This window comes from Tachyglossus aculeatus, chromosome X4, assembly GCF_015852505.1.
Source record: "Tachyglossus aculeatus isolate mTacAcu1 chromosome X4, mTacAcu1.pri, whole genome shotgun sequence".
NCBI lineage: Eukaryota > Metazoa > Chordata > Mammalia > Monotremata > Tachyglossidae > Tachyglossus > Tachyglossus aculeatus.
Window position 1 is genome coordinate 9,506,080 of NC_052098.1, and position 17,792 is coordinate 9,523,871.

Here is a 17,792-nt window from a genome sequence, read left to right on the forward strand (position 1 = left end):
ACGGAGGAAAAGACCGAGAGACAAAGACAGAGGGCCAAATAAATAGAAGGGTCCAGGTCATTGTTTTACTGTGCCAAGTTTCAGGTCCACAAGGGCCTTGTGGTTTTCAAACATCTTACTATGCCAACTTCCCAAATTGAGTATAAATGACGCATCAAACCATGACCTAGTTAAGCACCCACTGATCTGAAATATTCTCTTAACATCTCTTATTGTTTATCATCTATTACATCTTTCCAGGAGGGAATTTAGCCTTGCTTTCTGGCTTTCAAAGAGGAAATGAATGATCCACCTGAAGGGAGAAGATGCATTTTACAGGAATTGTCTTTATGTCCAGGAAATATCTTCCCTGTCACACACTTATTTTCTTATCAGGATTTGAACTGAAGCAACTTTGTGTGTCTCATATGATTAATATAAACTGAAACGAAGCGTCAAATCTCCCAGGCTTGTTTGTCATTATTAGATTTGTGCAGGTTGGTAGGCAGTAAAGTGTTATTCTTTTTCTAGACACTTCATGCTTAAAAGGTTAACAGGGTAGAGCGTAGAAACAATGCCACAAGTTGGAAGAACCTGTTTAAGTCTCCTTAACTGAACAGAGATCCCAAATCTCCAGATCCTGGACAGATACTCATGGAAAAGAATCTGGTCATAATGCTACTGAATCCAGTTCAGGTGAGGTGAGTAACCTGATTCAGTAACTGTAGAAGTGGCAGTAATAAGGTTAGTGAACAGTTTAAACAAACTCTTACGTAAGGGTACACAAAAGCCCTTGGTGACAATTATCAGTGAGGCCAAACTAAGGACACCCTTCCCTTTTCTCTCCCTGTCCCACCCTATCCCTCCACAGGAGTCTAGCTCGAACTGATTTGAAGCTATTATAGGTGGAGAAGGGCCAGGCTTTGGAAGTGTGGGGCTCAGGATGAGAGTGTCCGTGGAGCTGCAACTTCTTTTGGGTGGAAGGAGAAGCAGTTTCCCTGTTTTTCCTCTCACACGGTAGACTCCTGCTAAAGTTGCCCCATGACTAACAGCAATCACTAGAGCTTCAGAATTTCCTCAGGACTTCCACCCCTCATTTCTCCCTAAGGTGTCTCCTCCTAACTTACTTTGACATGGTTCAGGCTTCCTTTCCATAACTGATCTGAGGAAGGGGCCCTCAATTATTAGGTTTGTTAAAGGGCAAGTTTGTTAAACCTCCAAAAAGAGAGAATGTTTTGCTAAAAGGCCCATCAGAAAGTAGACAAACAGTAAAATATCTTACTAAAATCTCTTCTCCCTCATGCCTACCATGCGGTTTAGAACCGATCTAGCCCAGAGCCATATTCAGTAAAGCCAATCTATTTGGTCACATTTATCAACGAAGACACTACATTTTGCCAATTTTGTTGTGAAGACCCTTTGCAAACTCTTTTTGTGCCTCCTGTCCAAGGAGACTGCCTGGAATTCCTCTGGGTATTTTCATTTTCTAGGCACAGTCATTAAAGAAGCCAGTGATAACACTCAATAGAACCACCATTCTCCTCTATTCTGAAAGAATTGTTGAAAAAACTGCAAGAGCTTTGTTAGAAATAACGAGGACCCAAAGCCAGAATGTTCTACAAGCAGCATTATTGGTAGATATGTTGGGCATGACAACACCATTGTTCCTGGTCTAATCTTAGGTAAAAAATCATTTCTGCCAGAGCTTTGGGGAAGCCAGAGAACCTGAGAAGTGGTCACGTGACTGACTGCGTGGAAAAAGCCCCCAGGACAAGGATAGGTAGATAACAAATACAGAGACTCCCGTGAGTGAGAATTAATTAGTCAGGAATGACACACGGCAACAAGGAATGTTCCATTTCTTGACTAAAAAGCCAGCTGACACACATTAATAGAGAATGCATGAATAACTTCCCCTGCTACTACTCCCTGTATAATTATGGTCCTTTTTAAGCCCTTGCTTTGTGCGAAGCATTGGTCCAAGCTCTTGGAGGGAAGAAAGATAGTGAGATCAGACACATATCACTATCCTTTATGGGGCTTATAAACTAAGAGGTAGGGAGAGAAAAAGATGCTCTTTTTCCCATTTTACAGACGAATAGTCCTAAGAACTTGCCCAAGGTTCCACAGCAGGGCAGTGGCAGAGCTGGGATTAAAATTCAGGTATCCTGATTCCTAGTTCTGTGCCTTTTCCACTAGGACATGTTGCTATGCCTGCCACAGATATATTCACAATTCCCTCTACAACCTAGATTCCCATGGAAATAAAATTAAAAAGGGACAGAGAAATAGCGTAAGGAAAGAACACAGGCTTTGGAGTAAGAAGGTTTGGGTTCTAATCCTAGCTCCACCACATTTTTGTTTTTTTGGATGGTATTTGTTAAGCACTTACTATGTTCCATGCACTGAACTAAGCTCTGGGGTTGCAGATGAGGTAACTGAGGCACAGAGAAGCTAAGCTACTTGCCCAAGGTCACACAGCAGACAAGCGGCAGAGCCGGGATTAGAACTCTGATCCTTCTGAGTCCCAGGCCCATGCTCCATCCAACAGGCCACTTGCCTGCTGTGTGACCATGATCAGGTCACTTAACCTCTCTGTGTTTCAGTTTTCTCATCCGTAAACGGGGATACAATACCTGTTTTCCCTGCTACTTAGACTGTAAGCCCTCTGGGGTACAGGGACTGTGTCCAAGCAAGATATCTACCCCAGTGCTTAGCACAGTGCTTGACACATAGTAAGCACTTTACAAATACCATGATTTAATACATTTCTTTTAGACCCAATTGCTGATTTTCATTAGACGTCTACATGATTTCTGTCTGATTTTTTTTTAGGGCATTTTTCTGTCTACTTCTCTCCTCTAGTAGAACTGGATGCTTAGAAGTCAAAGTTTGGTCCAAGCCCTGCTTGAGTTCAGTTTTATGCCATTACCAAATAGCTGGTATGCTCTCCTGGGGCCCACAGAGATCCTGAAATATACCCGCCTCTGGATATTGGCACAGGAATGACCAAATATTGATTCTACTCTATTTCCTTTATTGATTTATGTGCTCCCCAAAGATTTAGAGGTCATTGGAAAAGTGGAATTCCCTTTAACATCAAAATAGACCAGACTGGGTAAGACCAACTATTGTTTCTGGTAGCTGAAAAGACAAACATATGGATGAAGCAGCCCAAGTCAGACTGCTGGCCTGTCCATCTCTCAGATTTTCCTACCTGGGGAGATCAGCACGGCTGATGAGAACAAGGCAATCTCCTCCTCAGTCAGCTGCAAGGAACACAAATTCTTTGCAAAATCAAACGCTTCATTCACCAGGTCATCAGAACCTATGGACAGAGCAGAGAAAGTCAATGAATACATGTGGGGGAGGTTGGGGAGATGTCAAGAAAGCTTCAGATTCAGGGAAATACTAAAAGATTTGCACATCGACCCCTGAAATGGTGCCCCTTGCACATAGAATCAGAGTCACATTTTTGATATCACAGTTGTAACATCCCTTCAGGTCTCATCTATAAAAGCTCCTCAAGGTAAACCGAAGAAGTCCGGAAGAACAGAGGGCATCGGAATCCTGCTGGGCTTTATACCAGGAGATATACAGCACTAGAGTGCTCCAAACCAATAGGCATATCATTCTTACTGTACTGATAGCTGTTCTTTCACCTGCTTCAAACGTGATAGGGAACTGAACTTGACTTCACTGAACAAAGACCACAGCCCAGAAAAAGCGTAACACAGTTGTCATTGTGGACTTGGCTTTGGTGCTCCACTCCTGCCTGGATCCCAATTACCTGTTGAGTTTATGAAACTGGAAATCCAATAACTGCCCAGACCTTTCCTCCTTTCTTGAAAATCTAGTCATGGAGACTGGAAGGACTTGTATCAACTCCAAAGCTGGCACGCTGTGACTTTAGACATAATTGCTGCTGGCCAGTCCTATCAACTAATAGCCCAAGGGGTGGAGGAGTGTTTGTTATCCTGCTCTGGCGTATAAGGGCATAATACGGAACCCACGAAACTAATGATCTCTAAAACGTTTCCTGACACAGGCCCAGATCTGCTAATGCTCTTACTCGTTTCTACGTATTGGTGGGTTGTTATACATTACATGTTCCATCAGAGATTGAAAGGGAAGCTGGTTGCCTTGATCGCTCAAGAAATAACGTACTATAGCTCCTGGGCTTGTAAAACTCTCCAGACTGTAAGGCCTGGCAAAGTATTTGAAATGAATGATGACATTAAAGGACATCCATAAGAATTTCACTGGGCATAGCCTTTCCTAAATCTTTTGTTTCAAAATTCTGGAACATGTTAAAAGTTGGTTTGCCTCTACAAAAAGTTCAGATGCCAGATCCAGTTCTGCAGATCTTGATACACCCAACCTGACTATATCAAGCCCTGATGGTGGAGTTGAGGTGGAAACAGTCCCAAACTGTATAGGCAAACTGGGGGGGTCATCAGGATTGAGCCTGAAAGTCAAGGCATTCATCCCATTTTCCATTTCCAAGGTGACAAGCAGAACTGGACTGATTCAGAAACCATTACTAGGAATTTCCTCTAGGATTGTATTAACACTTGAAAGTGAGGGTGGGGGGCTAAGGGAGCAAGGGGAACACAGCAAAGGAAATAAAGGGGGGCACTTTCCTGGTATCCCGGTAGGACTTCTAGACTGTGAGCCCACTGTTGGGTAGGGACTGTCTCTCTGTGTTGCCAACTTGTACTTCCCAAGCGCTTAGTACAGTGCTCTGCACACAGTAAGTGCTCAATAAATACGATTGATTGATTGATTGACTTTCTGAACCTAGTCACAACCTAAGTGGGTCGGCTGTCCTCCTTCAGAAATGGGATGGTTTTAGCAAAGCACGGAAACCGTCATTCAAATTTTCTTGGAAAATATGGTAGTGCTAACCTCTTCCATTTTGGGCTTTCAGTAGAGCCAATCAGTTTCCTCCCTAAGGACCCCTGAGACACTGAGTACTCACCAAATGTCATTTTCCATTTCCTTAACTACTGTTCCCATGCAGCAATCAAAGTTCATGTTTAGGGAAAGAAACTACATAAACTGCCTAAACTGAAGATGCACTACCCCAATCATGATGAGAGTATGTCAAGTGGGACACCAGCCATAGCCATATCACCCAGGGTATTCCCAACCCTACTGTTGCAAAGGTGTTCAGTGTCCACAGCTGTCAGTATTCCCTCCCTTCCTCCAGTTCCTCCACTAAGGTCACTGCTACCACCAGGAAAACTGGGGGAGAGGGCTTGGTCCCCTTCTGTTCTCAATCTACACTCACTCCCTTGGTGACCTCATTCGCTCCCATGGCTTCAACTATCATCTCTACGCTGATGACACCCAAATCTACATTCTGCCCCTGCTCTCTCCCCCTCCCTCCAGGCTCGCATCTCCTCCTGCCTTCAGGACATCTCCATCTGCATGTCTGCCCGCCACCTAAAACTCAACATGTCCGAGACTGAACTCCTTGTCTTCCCTCCCAAACCCTGCCCTCTCCCTGACTTTCCCATCACCGTTGACGGCACTACCATCCTTCCCATCTCACAAGCCCGCAACCTTGGTGTCATCCTCGACTCCGCTCTCTCGTTCACTCCTCACATCCAAGCCGTCACCAAATCCTGCCGGTCTCAGCTCCGCAACATTGCCAAGATCCGCCCTTTCCTCTCCATCCAAACCGCTACCCTGCTCGTTCAAGCTCTCATCCTATCCCGTCTGGACTGCTGTATCAGCCTCCTCTCCGATCTCCCATCCTCTTGTCTCTCCCTACTTCAATCCATACTTCACGCTGCTGCCCGGATTGTCTTTGTCCAGAAACACTCTGGCCATGTTACTCCCCTCCTCAAAAATCTCCAGTGGCTACCAATCAACCTACGCATGAGGCAGAAACTCCTCACCCTCAGCTTCAAGGCTCTCCATCACCTCGCCCCCTCCTACCTCACCTCCCTTCTCTCCTTCTACAGCCCAGCCCGCACCCTCCGCTCCTCTGCCGCTAATCTCCTCACCGTGCCTCGTTCTCACCTGTCCCGCCGTCGACCCCCGGCCCAGGTCATCCCCCTGGCCTGGAATGCCCTCCCTTTGCACATCCGCCAAGCTAGCTCTCTTCCTCCCTTCAAGGCCCTACTGAGAGCTCACCTCCTCCAGGAGGCCTTCCCAGACTGAGTCCCCTCCTTCCTCTCCCCTCCTCCCCCTCTCCATCCCCCCTGCCTTACCTCCTTCCCTTCCCCACAGCACCTGTATATATGTATATATGTTTGTACATATTTATTACTCTATTTATTTTACTTGTACATATCTATTCTATTTATTTTATTTTGTTGATATGTTTGGTTTTGTTCTCTGTCTCCCCCTTCTAGACTGTGAGCCCACTGTTGGGTAGGGTCCGTCTCTATATGTTGCCAATTTGTACTTCCCAAGCGCTTAGTACAGTGCTCTGCACACAGTAAGTGCTCAATAAATACGATTGATTTATTGATTGTGAGTAGTAGTAGTACCCAGGTTCTGCATTATAATTGAAAAGAGACCTACCTAAGGCTTTGAACATCTGCATTCCTCCATACTTTCCTTCAAACAGAACAGTGTTGTTTAACGGGTTGAAGGCACGGCACATTCTCACCAAAACGACTTCCAAACAACCTGTCGTGGTAAGGAAGGAAACATAGCAACACATATATTTCTGCAGCAGGCCACTGCAAGCTACTCTTGAAAGAGGGGCATTTTAAATCCTCAGCTGACTTTCTAAATAAAAACAACCATGCCTCAAAATAAATGTTCTTCGATGCTCATTTGAGATGCAGTATATGTGAAAGATAATAAATGTTCCAAGAGTCACTAAAACTGGGGGAGGAGGGGATGATGATTGTAACGTATAACACCTTGTTTCCTCACGTGTCTTGTTTTATCTTCACAACATCCCAGTGGGGTAGGTTGTGGGTAAAGCTGACTCAGTTTTGTGGCTGTTGCAATCAGCAAATGCATGTGACGATGCAGAGAGCACTGCTAATGGTAAACGTAAGCTCACATGTAAATATCTGATCAGTTCCTAGCTTGTTTATTAGTTATTGCAGGTATTTTCTTTTTGGTTTTCAAATTGTACATCATGTCCTTTTCTATGTCTATCTGTTGTGGTGCTGCCTGCTTCACAAAATAAACTCTTGGCAGGGCAAGGAGGGTGGCTTAATTCAGTTGGCCTAGAGCTTTGAATGGAACATGGCATCAGGCCTTTGTGGACTGTTAATAAAAATATGGTCATCCCTAAGTGGCTGTCTTGGCTGGCTTCAACAGAAGTTTCAGACAAAAGCAATTGCCTGGACCCATTGGGCAGAAGTGGGCCCTGGGAGGGAAACAGTGACCAGAAATTTTTCAGTCTGCAATTTGTCACTTCCAATTGAAAAAAAAAAATGGAAATAGCTTCAGTGAGTCTCTTTGGGTAGTTACTCTTCCTCTACTTGGACAGCCAAAATGTTGAAGCCATATGTGCCCAGTGAAAGGTTTGTTGGTGGGTGGGGAGCGGAGGGAGAGGAGAGATGAGGACAGGGAAAAATTCCAGTTTTTCCTCCCAAAGCCCAATACCACAACCACTGTCACTCAGATCAAGAAAGAAGCAATAGGAAAGAAAGCCTGTAAATTTTTCAGACTGTTTCTTAATAATCACAGTGGCATTGGTTGTAGACAAAGATGTGGGCTCAAGAAAGCCGCTTGCACTTTGCTTTATGACATAGAGAAAACACAAGGCATGAGGGCAGGTCATGGGGGTGTGGTGTTAATTTGTGGGTGTGGGAGGAACAGCACAGTGTTTCTTCAATCTATGCTGTCATAGCGAGAAAACACAATTCTGGATGTCACGAGGGAAAAAGTTTTTTTGTTCAGATTACAGCATAGATGAATTCCGTTGCTCATAGATCCTTCGGTTCCTTCCTAGTTGGTGGGGAGGGATGGGGAAGGAGAGGCACAGAGAGGTTTCTCTCCGTGGCTTCAGGCTAGTCTCATTAAAATGATTGGAAATGACCACAGAGGCAGGGTGCAGTTAGTTTGGATTTGTTTCACTGAAGGCAAGTAGTGGGCTTAAGCGCCAGCTCAGCAATTCCACCACCTCAACACACTAATTACTTGCACTGCCTGTCAAGCTGGGTATCTCAGCCTTCACAATTAATGGCTCACCTTTCAATAAGCAAAATTGCATTTGACTTCACAGGCAAACTGAATGAGGAGAAGGGAATTTTATTATATCGAGTTTCCTGTCGGGGTTGGATGACAATGTGGGTGGCTAAAATGAGCCTCTTATTGGAAGGAGGATTATCAGAACAAACACAGAGGTAAGTTTTTACCATCACTGACTCTCAAGTAGGCTTCCCTTCCCTTCTTTCCTCTGCTCACCTGACTTCAGAAGGAGAATTTGATCATTTTGACAGAGCTCCATGAAGCCTGTTATCCGCTTGGCGAACTCTACAACGTACTGGATCGCGTGAGTGATCTGGATAGCACATTGCTGCCACAGCGCTTCTCTGGTCTTCAAAAGAAAAACACAGAATGAGAACAAAGAAAACCCTTTGACCCCAAATAAACGACACAAAGTGGCTCTTTAGGAGCTCCTCTGAATCCTGGCCACAAAGTTGGAAATTACATGGGGAGAAATGATCCCTTAATGAGAGGTGGGGATTTCCTCAAATATGCAAATCTTTCCAAGAGAGGAAGGGAAGTCTCATTATTATATTGGTGTTAGGCCCTCACTAGTGATGAAAACTCAAGCCATGGAAGTGTGGAGAGAATTAAATTAAAAGTGTGGGGAAACAAGCTCTTGTGCTCATGAATAAAGAGAGAAAACCATTTCTAAACCCTCGTGTTATTTTATGGTACTTGCCGGCCTATTGCTAAACCTGGTAGAAAACATTTCCTCTCACCATAACCGATAGAGACTGGCTTTTTGAAGTGAAAGAAGGAATGAAACACAAGAAAATCTCCCACATTATACAGTTTAGAAAAATACTGAACACTGGAAACAACAGTGTGTCTTTTCGCAATGGATTGTGAATTAGAAGGTCATGGGCACTAATTTGGTCTGTGCTGCTGTCTTGCTGAATGACCCATGACAGATAAGTCAACCTCTCTAAGTTTCTCCATTTGTAATGGGTTCTCCATTTGTCAAATGGGAATACCAACCCTGATATATCTTTCAGGGTGGTTGCGAGAATGTACACTGCCTATTAGGTAAATGCGAAGTACTGTTTGAAAGACAGTTAGTATTAATATTGAATGAAATTGGATTTTTTCCCGAAAACTCTTTAACATTTAACAAGACAGGATTAAAATGGTGGCGCTTGTCTACCTGGCATTTTTTGGTCCTGATGACACGAGATAAGAACACCTAAACTGAAGAAACTATCTCAAAATGCTATTTTGCTCGTCTTCAGTGGGCAAGTTTTTCCTGTTACGAGACTGCTCATTCTTCTCCCTGACCTCGAAAGGGTTAGATCCCTTGTCAGGCACTGACCAGCCAGCCACTACCACATATTCCAAACACATGAAGAGGAAGCTCGTGCATCTGATGCTGATTTATCTATGGAAATACGGGGAAAGCAAGGAAAGGCTCCCACAGCATCTCAAAGTACCTTGTTCTGATATACTTTAATTTCTTCATACGTATGGGTCTGCCATGCTAGTTGGTGAAGTTCCTCTATGGTATATTGACACGTCTCCAAATGGGATTTAATGATGTTCTGTGCAATTCGATCTGGGAGAAAGAAAAGCAGTTGGTGGATCGGTGAATAAAAATGTTCTTGCCTATGCCACCAGCTTCAAAAATGTGGTGATTCGAGAGACTTCACTGGATTCAGAAAGTATTTACCACGCTTTACTTCCAATCTCAAGACCAATTGTCAACTGGTATGCTGTTTAGGGACAAAGCCTAGCACATGCGAAGACTCGGAGTGTTTCTCCCACACTTCCTGACCCACCCTCCTGGGGTCCCTGATGAGAGTGTAAGATGAGGTGAGGAGGCAGAGTACTAGTATTTTTATCATCAGTTCAATTTACAGTAACTGTGCCAAGCTATTTGCTGCCAGGTCACACTAATATTCTTCAAAAATGCACACTGAAAATGAAAAAACAAAATCTAAATAATTTTAGAAATCATTCAAAAATTCTGTACAAGCAGCAGAGGACACAGCCTACTGACTGAGGAGTTATCTAAAAATATTTTTTTTTCTACACCCTGAAGGTCGACAAATTTGAGCTCTGTTGTAGAGCCAACTTTGGATTATCTGCTTTCATGCAGAGGAGAAGTGGCATGGATCATTCAAAACATCGGGTAAGGCAAACAGGGCTGGTACAAGAAGGGTGGTAGTCCAGGTCAAGTTGGCACTTCAACGGCCAGAAGGCAGAGGATGGACAAAGGGGCATTGAAGAGTGGAACTTGCCATTGCTTTCCTACCTTTGCTCCTTGAACTGTCCCTCCCTGGATCGAGCCCTGGAGGCTTTGGTTTCAGGGTCCAGTGCCCTTCTGGCCAAGGTCCAGGAGGGGTCGGTTCGAGGAGTGAAATTCCTGCAGCAGCAGGCAGTTCTGCTTTTGAAATTCATTCATTCATTCAATCGTATTTCTTGAGTGCTTACTGTGCGCAGAGCACTGTACTAAGCGCTTGGGAAGTACAAGTTGACAACATACGAATGCCTTTTGAAATGCCTTTTCCTACTCCAGCCTGAGGCTGTGAAATGCCAGATTGCTTAGGGCTACCAAACACCCACTCTGTTGGGACAGGGGAGAGAGGCAGGGAGATCCACAAAGGGTCTTTGCCCTCGGGGGCTCGGCAGCCCACGGTGAGGGGTGGAACCCGGAAACGGTGGCCCCTTCAAATTGGTGGCCCCGGGTGACCGACCGCCTGTTTCGCCTTCTCCTAAAACCATCTCTGACTATAAAAGAGGAGAGGCTGCTAGGCTGCAGGGGGAAAAGCAGTGAAGGGCTTTTCTTGGCAGTGGGGCGTGGCAGTTTTGGGTCAATGGAGGATGGAGTCAGTCACTGTTGAAGACTTTTAGGATTGTAGTGCGGAAGGAGTAGCCTAAACTCCACACTCAACCAAAGATTTTCCTCGGCAACACCAGATCTTAAGGCTGTCACTGAGTTCTGCTACCTAGGCAGTGCACCACCCAACAATGCATGGATAGGCAAAGAAGTTAAGAAAACAGAATCAAAATGGCCAGCATGGCTTTTGGTCGATTGACAGAGTGTGGCAACAGCTGGGAATCAAGCTCCATACCAAGCTGAAGGTCTACAAGGCTGTCCAACCTTCTGTATGGCTGTAAGACCTAGGCCTAGTATGGAAGACACATCCAGCTTTTTGAGCAGTTTCACCAGCATCACCTATGAAACATACTCAACCTCAAATGACAGGCCAAGATTACCAACAACGAAGTCCTGGAACGGAGTCAGCTCACCACCATTGAGACAATGCTCACAGCAACACAGCTTCGCTGGGCAGGACATGTGAAGAGAATGGATGATAGCAGGATACCCAAGCAGCTGCTGTATGGTGACCCGAAAGGGGGCACACGCAAGCCAGGAGGGCAGAATAAATGATTTAAAGACATAGTGTAGCACAGTCTCAAACAATGTGACAAAAGCAGTGGACTGTCAGGAGGCCACCGCGGCAGCCAGATCAGCCTGGCAGCCAGCAACCGGGAAAGGGGTTGCTCTCCTTGAGCAAAGGCTTTGTGAAGATCGGGATATCAAGAGGCAGGCTAGAAAACAGAGACACACCCTGTATAGGATAAATGCATTAGCTCAGTAAGGAACTATCTTTATCAATCAATCAATCAATCAATCGTATTTATTGAGCGCTTACTGTGTGCAGATCACTGTACTAAGCGCTTGGGAAGTACAAGTTGGCATCATATAGAGACAGTCCCTACCCAACTGTGGGCTCACAGTCTAAAAGATGGGCTCACAGTCTATCTTTATGTGCATTATGTGCACAAATTGCGGAAGGGTGTTTGGGTCCCAAATTGACCTTTTCAGCCACACTCGCACTCATAGATAGGATCTCACTGTCAGTAGTATCATCTCTGAAAATGAAGGACACATATATGTGTGCATATATATATAAATATATATAACACATGTATTATATATATATATATATATATATATATATATATATATATATATATATATACACATATGAGAAACAGATGAGGGGAGGCAGGCTGGCTGTGGGTGAGAGCTGAAAAAGTCAGCCTTGGATGGGCCACAGAGTGGATAAACCACTTGACAGTTGTCTGTAAAATTTTGGCGAGGGAGTTCCAGAGAGAGGGACTCTTGATGGAAATCATCCTATTTCCAGATCCCTGAAGACAGCATTTGGGAATTGTTAGCGGGAGTGCCCTAGGTGGTTACAACTTTCATGAGGACATATGAAAAGAGAGAGAGAGAGAGAGAGAGAAAGAGAGAGAGAGAGAGAGAGAGAGAGAAAAGAGAGAGAGAGAGAGAGAGGAGAGAAAGGAGACAGCGAGGTGAATTCTTAAATAACCAGGTGAGAGAGGCACTATGATTTGTGAGGGGTGACCCAGGAGTTAAAGTTGACTCCAGTAGTGCTCCCAGGTGCCAACTACACAGGTGCCATCAACAGGCTTTGGTCACTGGCTTGTTCCCCAGGACACATTTAGGAGATCCCTAGGGCTGTTCCTGGGAATTTGTGCTTTCAACCCCTTCTCACACTGCTTCCAGTGTTTTCTTCACCCTGGATACAGAGAGAAAGCAATGTTGTAATGCAAAAGACTGTTTGGTACACAATGTGTGAACTCGGGCCATCCCAATTGAACAGAAAAACTTCGATTGTTCTGTGGCCTGTACAACAGGTGAAACCTTGATATAACTAGAGCTCATAAGGCTTTTTAAAGAGATTCACTATAATGATGGCTGGTTATAGCCAAGGCTAAACACGTGGCCTTGTGTTGCAATAGGACAGTGTTTTCTCTCACCGTGATGGGCTCCTAACTATTGGCCATACGTGTTCTATCGAAGTTTCACCTGTATTAGTTAGTCATCAAAAAGGAGGGGGCAGCACAGAAAATATATCAACAATTATGGTTTCTCAACTTAGCACAAAATATTACTTAACGTTGTTCTCAGACACTTTGCAAAGAAAAGATGCCACACAAATGAATAATTATGCAGATGGTAATACTCTGTTAAGTTATAGCCAATCTGACTGTTTTACATCCACCCCAGTGCTTAGCACAGTGCTTGGCACACAGGAAATGCTCAAGAAACACCAATCACTACTATTGCAGATTTAACCTTTGCCTTTTTATAGGATCCAGTATGACATAATTCATTGCCACGTTTCCTTCTATATCCACTTCACCTTCATTTTTCAGTGGTGTTCTCTTTATTTAGCCACAGCAGGACTTATGCTATACTCAAAATGTTTTTCAAAGAAGAAGAAAGAAGATGCTTTTCCAGTTTTCAAGTTGAGATGGTCAGCAGGGTAAAAATGCTCTGGCAAAAATGCTAGTTGTTCTGGCTTGATTTTGGAATCATGTAAGAGTTCTGTGGTTCTAGCCTTTTTCAAACTGTCATTCCATTGCTGTATTTGCTATTTTATTTTTTAGCTGCCTGAGCTGACTGATCAACATGCTTACAGACTGTCTTGGAGGCTAGTATGCAAAACTGTGATGATTCAGCAAAGCAGACTGGCAAAGAACACCACAAAGCTGCCCCTTTAAGATTTGCTTACAAAAAAGGCAACCAGTACTTAGGGATTCTTGGTGATTTAATTGTGACTATTTGGGGAAACAAGAGAAGCGGGGGAGCATGAGGACCTGGAATGGGGGGGAACCTCTCAGAGCTTACCCTATTTTCGTGGAGAGTTTTCTAGTCTTGAACTGGATCTTTAGCCCATGTTAGACCTAATATAACAGGTAGGTCCAAGGGCTTAAAATGGAGGCCAAAACTGCAACCTTGGTTGCTCCTTTTCTTCCTCCTGCTTCCCCTCCCTCTCTCTCCTCCTAAATGCTGCCATGAGAGAATGATCCAGGTGCAAAGGCAAACTTCAACCTCGTAGGTCGCAGGCTGGTGAAGCCTGGGTGTATTACGGCAAAGCTTATTTGGTCTCTGGGGGGAAGAGCCAGACAGCTCATTCTGTTGGCTGATGAGAAAGACACCTAAGCAGCAGCAGAGGAGGCTGCTGGCTTGCCCTGAGACTCTGCAGTTACGAAAAGGAGGAAAGGATTAAAAAAGAAGGGACGCAATGCTGGAAAATGAAGACTGTACCTGCTGCAGGTGGGTGGAACTTGCAAGAGTCAATGTCTTTGAAAAGAGAAAAAGGAACCGAAAACCTGGGCTTCTCCAGGGACCACCCATATGAGAAAGTCCATAGAATAAAGACCCAGGGAAAAGAGTAAAGGCTATAGAATCTTTCTGGGCAATCATGCTCCCTTTATCAGTTTTCCCAACTGCTTCTTGGTGTACAATATATGTCAGACACTCTTTAACTAGCCTTTGCCACAAACTGCTACACACAGAGAAAGCCCAGAACGTACTGCGTCGGGATAATGCACCTTCAGGTGTCTGGCCCAGATGACTGATTGTCAGGTGAAATTTCAAACACCTTTGGAGGTGATGCTCATGGACTATATTTACAGTCTTCCTGTGGCTATGGTGGTGGCTGGTTCTTTCCTAAAGGTACATGAAAGAGAACCTGCAGAAGTAATAAAGCCAACTTCCCTATAGCCAAATAGATTTAATGAGAGCATTTAGTGGGGTAAAAAAAATTCCCTCCTATTCACTTAGAAACTGGCCAACTTCTTAGAAATGTAAAAAATTTAGATTCCAAAAATGAAGACACGGAGAAAGAGACATTTTCATAGCTCTTTGTGCTCAGCCCTTTCTGTCCAGCACAGAAGGGGATAAAATGCAATGCCAGTGGCTGGCAAGAGAAAACTATAAATGGGACTATGTATGTAGTTAGTGATTAGTGACCCCAATCTTTCCCTAAACAGTCCCCAAGGGGGCTGTGAGGGGAGTTCTGTAGGGGGAGAATCAGCTCCTTTTGCCCCTTCCCTAGTGCTCAGTTGAAGCCCTGGTCATGCAGGGCATTTCTATGAGAATCCCTACAAGCCGGGCCTCATGTTTTTAAAGGCTGTGGAAAACCCAGAACCGGGTTGGAGAAGAGCCCAACGACATTGATGACGGAGATGGGAATCAGGTCTGGTGAGGAAACGTTAAGGAACGTGGGGTGATTTACCCTGGAGAAGAGCAGGAATAAGGAATGATTCATAGCTCTTTAACTTTTCAAAGTGAGTTTCATGAACAGAATGCTGACCAGTTCTTCATGTTTACTGAGGCCCAAAAAAGAGAAAATAAAATTGATTTGTAGTAGGACAGAGTTCGTTTGGATATGAGAAAGAATTACTTACCTGACAAGTTTATATAACACTGGCACCCACTGCTGAAGGAATTTATGGAGTCTCTAGACCTGGAAGTCTTTAAGAAAACACTGGACAAAAACGGCCAGCTCAGAATAATTTAGTAATTCACCTGAAGCTAAGGCTGGGCCAGTCGCCCTCTGGAAGGCCTATAACTCTAGGATTCCATGAATTCTTCTAAGTGAGCATGTTCAGACTCAAGACACCCACATTTAAGCTGGTCATTTTTGATCGACCTTGTGGCTTTCTTTGGGAGTCATTTCTCGCACCCTTCTCCCACCACCTCCAGAATTAAGAGAGCCGGTGCCAAAATGGAATAAAAGTACCAGAAAATTCTAAAAATGACTACCAACTCAAATACATCTCCATCACCAACTTAAGCTACAGTGCTGTTTTCAGCAGAATGAAAACTGAATCTCTAAAATGTCACATTTCTTTAATTTGCTGGAAATCTGGCTATCCTTCCATTACAATAAGATGAAGCAGAAGAAAGAGACTAGGAAGACATCATGTTCTCTAAATTGATTCACTGCAACTGGGAATGCTGTAGTGGGAATCATAGACACATCAGATTGGGAAGGAACTCAAAATGCCATTTAGTTCATCCTCCTGCCTGTAGGCCGGGACCCACCTCAGCTGTGTTAAAGATTAAAAATAATTTCATGGAAAGAACTAAGGGTATTGGTGGAACCCAGATTCCAAGTACAGCAGCATGGCCTAGTGGAAAAGGGCGCGGGCCTAGGAGTCTGGCCCTGGATTCTAAGCCCGGCTCTGATACTTGCCTGCTGTGTGACCCTGGGCAAGTCACTTCACTTCTCTGTGCCTCGGTTTTCTCATCTGTAAAATGGGGATTCATTACCTGTTCTCCCTCCTACCTAGACTGTGAACCCCATGTGGGATAGGGACCTATGTCCAATATACTTATATTGTATTTACCCAAGTGCTTAGTACAGTGCTTGGCACATAGTAAGCACTTAACAAGTACCATTAAAAACAAAGTATCCACACTATTTCTAGGACTTTTAAAAATTCACCTTGCTCATGCCAGTCCAAGATTCTTTTCTGGACTTTTCTTTCTGGCCCTTTCTCCCTGGCCCACCAAAATAATACACCACATCTGAAACTCTGCTTTATCCACCTGGGAAGGAAGAGTAGTGCAGTGAATAGTATCCATCCACCAAAGACTCACTCTGTAGCCTTGGGTCAATCAGTTAACCTCGCAGTGACTCGATTTCTCCAGGGGTTAAACCTTCTTCGTTGAGCTTCCTCCACCTACTCTCCATCCTCTCAGTACAATCCATAACTCACTCATTTTTGTAAGTATTATATTTGTATGAAGATATTTACAATGGGGGTAGTTTGTCTACCTTGACAAACAGAATAGAATAGAATAGTTTGTCTCTTCTATTCAACTGTAAACGCGCTGTGAGAAGGATGTCTAGTCCCATCTAATCTAAAGATGTCTAATATCGTACTAAGGTATGGTATTAGGAGCACTGTGGGCATTCAGGAACTGCTTGTTAATGGATGGTCTGGCTTGCTCTCCCTATCTCAAAGGGATGTTGAAATGATAAATATTAAACCCCCCAAATATCTGGGAAATTGAAAGTTATGAGAACCTGCCCATTGAAAGGAACTTGAGTTCCGTGGGGGTTAAGGGATAAAATACACCCCAAAGGGAAGTGTGGAGATAGTGAGGAGGCACAGAAGCACCTAATCATAAAATAATCACAGGCCTGGGCTTTGCGGTAGCAGCTGGCAGAAGACACAGGCAGGCTGTGAGATCGGACGCCTTAGAATAGGAAGAATGGCTTACATAGGCTGGGGAAGGAAGAGGTGGGAGCAATAAAAGCTATTAAAGCCATGGGAATTAAAGTGCCATGGGACTACTGCATTACAGAATATTTTAGAAATAAGACTGTTACTCTTCGTGAATTGCCAAAAACGACGAGCCATGGAACTGAAGGTCGATCAGTGAAAGAGAAATAAAAAGTCTGGTGAAGGGGAAAATGAAGGAAAAATAGGGCAAGGAGAGATTCTTTTTTTATGTTTGAGAAAAAAAGGGGAGATATAAACTAAAGAGCGAATGAAAAATGTGGCCAGAAACCATAAGAATCTGATTACTGGGTAGCCTTGCTGTTTGTGGTTATCCTGTTCATGGCTTCCCTGATTCTCAGCAAGCCCTTTGGCCACCTCTTTTATGGTTTATGGCATGAGAACATCACAAAACGGCAAATGGCGAGCAATTCAGCACTCCTGTAAAAACAGAATTAGCTTCTGCTGTCTGCCAGACTCCATGTTGTAGTTGTGGTCTGGGGGCCCTTCAAAGGGCTCTGAACTCAGTAGTGCTGGTGGAGAGACAGAAAGCCTATGAAGGCAGGAACCTA

General features: G+C 44.2%; 1 protein-coding gene across 2 annotated transcripts in view; it reads right to left on the reverse strand.

The window, feature by feature from the left end:
- Nucleotides 1–17,792, reverse strand: part of RORB (RAR related orphan receptor B) — a 190,509-nt gene that overhangs the window by 2,433 nt on the left and 170,284 nt on the right. For both annotated transcript variants that reach the window (XM_038769770.1, XM_038769769.1), the window contains 4 exons: nucleotides 9,597–9,718; nucleotides 8,365–8,497; nucleotides 6,517–6,624; nucleotides 3,197–3,307 (listed from right to left, as the gene is read on the reverse strand). In XM_038769770.1, coding sequence (XP_038625698.1) covers nucleotides 3,197–3,307; nucleotides 6,517–6,624; nucleotides 8,365–8,497; nucleotides 9,597–9,718 — 474 coding nt within the window. The remainder of the gene's footprint in view (nucleotides 1–3,196; nucleotides 3,308–6,516; nucleotides 6,625–8,364; nucleotides 8,498–9,596; nucleotides 9,719–17,792) is intronic.